This window comes from Sparus aurata, chromosome 15, assembly GCF_900880675.1.
Source record: "Sparus aurata chromosome 15, fSpaAur1.1, whole genome shotgun sequence".
Taxonomy (NCBI): domain Eukaryota; kingdom Metazoa; phylum Chordata; class Actinopteri; order Spariformes; family Sparidae; genus Sparus; species Sparus aurata.
In genome coordinates, this window is record NC_044201.1 from 30,298,462 (window position 1) to 30,305,645 (window position 7,184).

At 44.7% G+C, this 7,184-nt stretch overlaps 1 protein-coding gene across 1 annotated transcript; it reads right to left on the reverse strand.

The window, feature by feature from the left end:
• Positions 1 to 500: 500 nt before the first annotated feature.
• On the reverse strand, positions 501 to 6,384 carry fgfbp3 (fibroblast growth factor binding protein 3). Its single transcript, XM_030440848.1, has 3 exons — positions 6,245 to 6,384; positions 1,778 to 2,057; positions 501 to 1,576 (listed from the first exon to the last, which is right to left on the reverse strand). Exons 2-3 carry the CDS (start codon positions 2,050 to 2,052, stop codon positions 1,144 to 1,146), a joined length of 708 nt encoding a protein of 235 aa, XP_030296708.1. The 5' UTR covers positions 2,053 to 2,057; positions 6,245 to 6,384; the 3' UTR covers positions 501 to 1,143.
• Positions 6,385 to 7,184: the final 800 nt, after the last annotated feature.

The following is a 7,184-nucleotide window of genomic DNA, read 5'->3' on the forward strand; positions in this document are numbered from 1 at the left end:
GACGTGGCCTCGGCTGAAACTGACAGGTGCACGTTTGGTTGAGGCAGATACAGAAACTGTGCTGGTTTTGTTTTCAGTTTAAAGATATTAACCTTGTTAGCAGCAATCACACTGAGACCTGTCACTAGAAACAGCAGCACAGTGTTTTGTTGGTGTGCAGCTCGTCTCCTGCAGCCTGCACACTGACGACGACTCTGAACCTAACCTGGTTGTTTGCTTGTTGTTTTGTAGGTATTTAGCGATCTTTAAATCCAGGGTTCACCTCACAATGTGCCAAACAAGTTCCTTACCACACTATTTTGCAAGCGCACCGTCGCTGCATCCTGGATTCAGTGATGTGACCAGTTTAAAGACGCAGCGCTTTCTGTTTCTCCCTGCAGCAGAAGAGAGACTGATTTCACTACAGTAGAAGAAGAAACATCCGTAAGCTCGTCCAGGAGCACGTAAAACATTTTATAAATGCAGGACAATGAATCTTAAAGACGATGAGAGCGCAGAGCAGCTGTACAACCAGGAAAACATCTCTTTATTTCAAGCATTTTGTTTTTTATTACAGAATTCCAGAAAACGGTGTTAAAACATCTTTACAAATATATAAAAAAAGAAACAAAAGTCTAACTGCCACAGATGACATCACACAGATTGTTTTCACAGTTTCACAAAGTTTATAGAAAATATTAGTTTCACATCACGAGAATAAGAATCAACAACACGTCTAATCGTCTAATTATCAATACGATCGCTGTCACATCGTCACATGATGTTTCAACTCTTTTAACGTTTCTACAACACAAACTACAACCAGCTAAATATGTTTAATCACGACAAACTGGAACCAGATATCATATTGCTTGATTTTCCTCCGCTGTGAGTTCACGTCAGCAGAGTGTCGACGTTCATAATGAACTGCAGTTTTCATTCAGGAGTGATTTAAAGGTTTTATATCATTCAGATCGCCAGGTTTTTAATTTCCGCATCACATGAGATGCCAGAGGGCCCAATTTGTAAATGTTTCCTAATTTATAAAAAGTTCACCTTCTGTTTGACATTGTGATAAACTTCTTTACTCCCTCATGTTTTTCTGTAAACGTGCGTTGGGTCCAGATTGTGAACACGCTCCATCAAACAGCTCCTCGTTTCCCATCAACCCTCAAAAAACTTGACGAAGAAGGAGCAGACGGAGTTCCAGCCCTCGCTGCAGTAGCTCTGCGCCGGGTCCATGTCGTTCACCACTCCATCCTCGTCAAACCCAGTCCTCTCCTCCAGCCTCTTCTTCTCCTCTTCCTCCTCCTCCTCCTTCTTCTTCCTCCTCTCTGCCTTCCCTCCGTCTGAGCTCTTGCCGGTCGGCGCTCCTTTCTTCTTCCCTCCCTTCCTCTCGTCCTCTCTGCTGCGCTGGGCGAGCTTCATGTGGGCCTCGGTCGGAGCCTTCTTGCAGGTTTTGGCCTTCAGGACTTTCTCTCCTTCGCAGGCGTTCTGCCTCTTCTTCAGCTTCCCCACCAGCTGCTTCCAGTACTGGCTGGACTTCACCCCGTAGGCCTGGCAGAGGTCCGGTTTGCCGGCGTAGCGACACCAGTACCTGGAGAAGGAAACAGCAACAATGAAGACGGTTGACAGAGCAAGAAGTCAAGAATAAAAAGAGAAGATGGCGACATAACAATTGTATTAAAGCAGTAAGGATTAGATCTCCTCTTGAAGGTTTTCTGTCACTGTTCATCAAACCTGTCCTGCAGAAAACTGACCCGTCTACAGACTTCAGAGCTGTTAGTTCTTCTCTCACCTCTCCGGGTCTCCCAGTGTTTCAGTGCTGCAGTTCACCAGCAGGCTCACCAGGCCTTCGCCGGACGTCTGCCAGATGCAGCGATGGCCCTCCTTGGTGCTCAGCTCTCCAGAGCCGGGCACCGAGCGGTTTCTGGGTCTCTTGGCCGGTTGGGGCGACGGCGGCGGCTGCCGGGGTTTGTCGGGTTTGGCCTGACCAGGCTGTCGCTTCGCCTCACCGAGGACGGGGAGGCAGAGGAGGAGGAGGAGGACGAAACTGCACGGCAGGACGCTCATGATGGCTGAGAAAGGAGAAGGTCGACATTTTAGCCTCTTTTAGCTTCCCGACATGTTGATCTGTTCAGTTCAACAAACACTTCTGCACCTTTCTTCAAAACAAACCACAATGAAAGGAAATGCAACTATTTGTCAAGAAAAGTCCTTTTAGAGGAAACATCCCACAACTAACTGCAGCTGAGATTCATTTCAGAGAGAGATTTGACTTCGTCCTGATGTTCCTCCGGTCTGTTTGTAAAAAAGCATATGATTCAAATCATACAATCATCTTAACGGTATAATAAAACAATTCTCCCTGATCAGGATTTTCTCCTGTTTGTACCTGTCACATAATAACATCATCCAGTCACAACATCAACATCACGAGATCCACATGTGTAAAATGTGTCGCAGCAGCTGATGTGTACCATCCCATCTCAGATCTGCATCGCGGCACGTCTCGTTAGCTTTTGTGCAGTGAAATTCATTTTCATGATGTTTTTTATGACAAAAGGCCTTTTTATTAGAGCCTGAGAAATGTCTGTATCTTTCAAAAGGATATTTAATGATAACCTTGGACAAGAAGAACGGTTATTAAATGTTCAGTTGGGATTCTTCATCAGAGGGAATCAAACAGCAGCTTCACAGGCTGAATACAATCCTCTTTTACATTCCAACTGAACTTTTTCCTTTGCTTCACTTTCTCCAGTGATGTAACTCAACTAATTCCTCGCCACATATCAGGAGGTCAGAGCAACACGTCGACTGTATCGGCTGCCGTCTGCAAATAACTGAGACGGGAGAATTCCCAGAGAGGCACGACCGGAGTGTTAAATGTTAAAGAAATGAACAATGGTGGCAGAGCGGGGGTGTGAGCCTCCGTCAGAGATGTATTGAGATTCAGCCAAGCGTCACAAACACCCCCCCAAGAAGAGTCGGGACCGGACGTGTCGCTATCAGACAACAAGCAGGGAGGAGGGAGGAGACGAGGAGGGAGGAGACGAGGAGGGAGGAGGGAGGAGGAGACGAGGAGACGAGGAGGGAGGAGGAGACGAGGAGACGAGGAGACGAGGAGGGAGGAGATGAGGAGGAGACGAGGAGGGAGGAGACGAGGAGGGAGGAGGGAGGAGGAGACGAGGAGGGAGGAGGAGATGAGGAGGGAGGAGATGAGGAGGGAGGAGGAGACGAGGAGGGAGGAGTAGACGAGGAGGGAGGAGGAGACGAGGAGGGAGGAGGAGATGAGGAGGGAGGAGATGAGGAGGGAGGAGGAGACGAGGAGGGAGGAGATGAGGAGGGAGGAGTGGAGGGAGGAGGAGACGAGGAGGGAGGAGACGAGGATTACAGCTGAACTCACAGTTAATTATTTATTTTCTTCTAGAAATAAAAACTTTTTATGAATTCTGGACGGCCGCCAAATAAAAAAAGAAATACAGCCAAAGATTTTTTGCCTCCTTTTTCATTCTGATGTTGTTTTTGGGTTAGGGTTAGTGGAATGTGTGAACTGTCCGTCTGTCCGTCCTGGCAGAGCGATCCGTCCTCGGTGACTCTTCTGAGGTTTCATCCTTCGACTCTGTCTCGCTCCACGATAATGAAACTGATCTCAGTTCATTTAAATGTCCTCAGTGTTTCCTCAGCTCAGTTTCTGTGTGTTTTAATTAACTTTGTTTGCAGTCTAAGCTATTAAGAGTCCATTATTAATGACAGAATCCACATTCTGTGCATCGCCGCGCCCTCGGGTCAGCGCAGAAACACCAAACAGACTGAAACGCTGCTAATGAACAGAACAGGTTGTGTGGCGCCATAATGAATCACATTAACGACATTAAATCAGAAGAACACGGAGCTCCAGAGATTTGAGGAGTTTTTGTTTCATTGGAAGTCAAATTGTTCCCTGAACAAATGAGCAGAACAACAAACTGATGTCAGAGTTTTTTCTGCTTGTTTTTCGAAACTCACCAAAAAAATACAAACCACGACGACACTTCCAGCTTTTTTCTAACCCGGCGCTGAACATACGGAAGCTTCAGCTCCAGCTGTGATGATAGAAATGTTTTTCTGTCACATGGTGAGTTTTTGTGAATTATACCACCAGGAATACTCCGTCCTGATTGGCTGAGGACTGATATTATTCACACACATTCATCAGGACGCATGATGAGTTATCTACTGTTCATAGAGTCATGAAGGTATAAAGTTTCTCAGAGTAACAAACGCAGAACTTTTTGGGTTTTTTTTGGTCAGATAGTAATGTTCGTTTCTGACATATTCTACTGAATCATTTAAGAAGTCCTGAAGAAGATCCAAAGATCATCTTCTAATGTGTTCTCTGCAGGAAGCCGGCAGAGATTTCTGTGCTTTCGAGAAATATTTGTGCACACTGAACACTGACTGATGGAGAGCCGGTGTGGTTTCATTCTGAGCTAGCTGGAGTTTCTCTGTCAGGTTTAGTTACGATACAGTCAGTGTGTTCATGTACGTCTGCTGTCCAACATAAAGTATCTTTTAACTTGTTCTGGCTTTTCATCGAGTCACAAGCTTGTGACGGAAATACGTACTGACCAAAAACAATAAAACAATCGACTTTACAGGGAATTTAATGATTCGGATCCTCCCAAGCATCTTTTTCTGCCTCATAATGTCTAAAAGGAAAGTTCACGTATCAGACAACAGAGACTGCTGTGAGATGCAGATAATATCGGTCAGCTGATTTATCGGTTGTTCGCTCGTTCACAGACGATGTGTTCAGGCGCTGTGCTGCATGTTGTTGTCGAAAAACTGTGTGTGCACGTTGTTCCCGCTCTAAAATACAAAACGACCTGATATTCATATTTCACGATCCAATGAGTATAGTTTAACTGAGGGTTCACCACAGTATCTCCTCCACCAGCTGCTGCAGCAAATGTCGACACAGAGGCGACTAATCTGAACCTACACGGCCGTCAAAGGTGTCCAGTGATTCTGCATCATGCAGGAAATCTACTGCCATACAGACATAAAGATGATGATCCACTCCGTCCTGTGGAGGTTATAAAACATGACACACGGAGGAAAAACCAGCTACTAAACATGAATAAAAACATAAATAACTAAAACATAATTCTGCATCTTGTTTAAATCGAGGACGGCAGGATCAGTTCTGCGTTTAGATTAAATTTGGTGGAAGAAGTTTTCAGATCTCGTACAAAAGTTTGAGTGTAACAAACGACTGTGCAGAGCGACATCTATCAGAATATATAATATTATTTTATTGTGTTTTAAAGGGTCTCTGTGCAGCTTCTGTGTTGTTCTGGAGGTTCTGGTCTTTAGTTAGCTCTCTGTTAGCGGAGCAGAAAGAGCCGTTTGTTATTAATAACATGTACGTGACTACAGACTGTTACACAGAGGAGCATTAATGTTTATTACCTTTATATAGTTGGTTAATAGATCTGGGATGATTGTGAATTTACCTTCAGGGGGTCGTTAATGTTTTAATCTAGATTATTGCACCATAATTTTGTATGAATGTAAGAAAGAAAGTAAGAAATGTTGATAATAACTGCTTCAACTGTAGCAAAGGGAATAATTAACAGACGAGTCGTGAGTCCAGTAGTTTTGAGTATAAAAATATATAAAAATATTTAGTGTATAATTAAACTAGGGCCTCTGATGTAATGCAGTACTCAGTCTGACTCAGTCAATCAGTTCCCAAAGTGAATTTTCTTGCAGCAATAATGAGAAACAACAAGCTGCTAAAAGAGGAAAGTCTGCTTTATTTCTGCGTTAATCTTCTTTTACTTTATGAATGATAATGTCCATTTTTATTTCCTCTCAAATTTGAAAATCGGTTCGATTCCTTGTCTTTAAAAACATCCAGGCTTTTCTTTTCTAAAGTTGAAGTTCTGAAATAGAAATAAATAAAAGCAGACAGATGAAGCTGATCTGTTGTGACGCTGCAGCGTTTGAACAACAGATTGTTGGAGATGGAAAAAACAAAGACGCACTGCAGCAAAACAAAAATAATCCCCCAGCCGGCTCCAGCACCCCCGCCTCCCCCCCCCCCCCCACACACACACACACACACCTCATCAATAAGTCATGACAAACAACACAAAGATCGACTCAACACTGTCATATTTACTGTGACAGTCGCAGGAAGAGGCAGAAATAAGAGCAGGTTAGTGTCGGAGGTTTGTTGTGTAGTAGTTAGCTGTGAGCAGAGGCCCGGTGTTCTTACCATGTGACGCTCCACGGCTCTGAGTCGCTGTGAGAATGTGGGGGCCGCCAGCACTCGGATAAAAGAGGGGAGACGACGAGGATAAAGGACGAGGAGGAGGAGGAGGAGGAGGAGGAGGAGGTGGTGGAGGGGTTCAGGGAATGAGGAGGACTTTACGGAGAACTGCCCACCCAAAAAAACACTCGAGGACACCTCCCACATTCAGCCCTCCTGACAAAACCTCCAAATACCACAATGGACGCAAGTGCCAAGGTTCCTCGCTGCGACGGTGACGACAGCTCCGGGGTTTCTACGCTCCACAAAACAACTCGTACACAAAAACTTCTTTGAGATACTTCAGCTGAGATGGTGCAGAAAAACTTCACCTGCAGCAGCTCGTTAAGATGTTCAGCTCGTCATCAAGGAGGTTAGAGGTGGAAAAGAAAAATGTCTGAAGTTTCTGCTTATCAGTGAGTTTAAAGGCAGAAGTTAATGTTTCTACTGTCTACAGCAGGTAGAACGATGCTAACAGCTAGCTGAGAAGGCTGCCAAGCCAGAGACCACTGTTCAAGACTGAGTTTAATGTTTTCATCAAGTGTGAAACCCCTGGAGATGTCCGGACGTTTGTGGTGACAAAACTGCATGATTTTAAGGAGAAAATTGGGACATTTCCAACTGTGTTTGTGTCAATCAATTGGGATGTTTTGTGATGAATTGTCAGAGTGTGTTTTAAACATTTTTAAATTTGGCACCACTTGATATTTCTGATGAGAAGTCAGGACGTTTTCCAGCCGAAGACGTCATTGCCAGAGACCGCTGTTCAAGACGGTGTTCCAACATTCATTCACGTGAAACCACCGGATATCACAAGACGTCCGGACGTTTTCCAGCCGTGTTTATGGTGATGAAACCAGAAGGAGATATTTTCCTCATACTTACCTGGAGATATTTGGGCCCAAAC

Excerpts from the sequence above, each read along its gene's own strand:
- fgfbp3 (XM_030440848.1), bottom strand. The coding sequence starts at position 2,052 with ATGAGCGTCCTGCCGTGCAGTTTCGTCCTCCTCCTCCTCCTCTGCCTC. Across the intron at positions 1,577-1,777 it reads ACACTGGGAGACCCGGAGAG|GTACTGGTGTCGCTACGCCG; the intron begins GTGAGAGAAGAA and ends TTCCTTCTCCAG.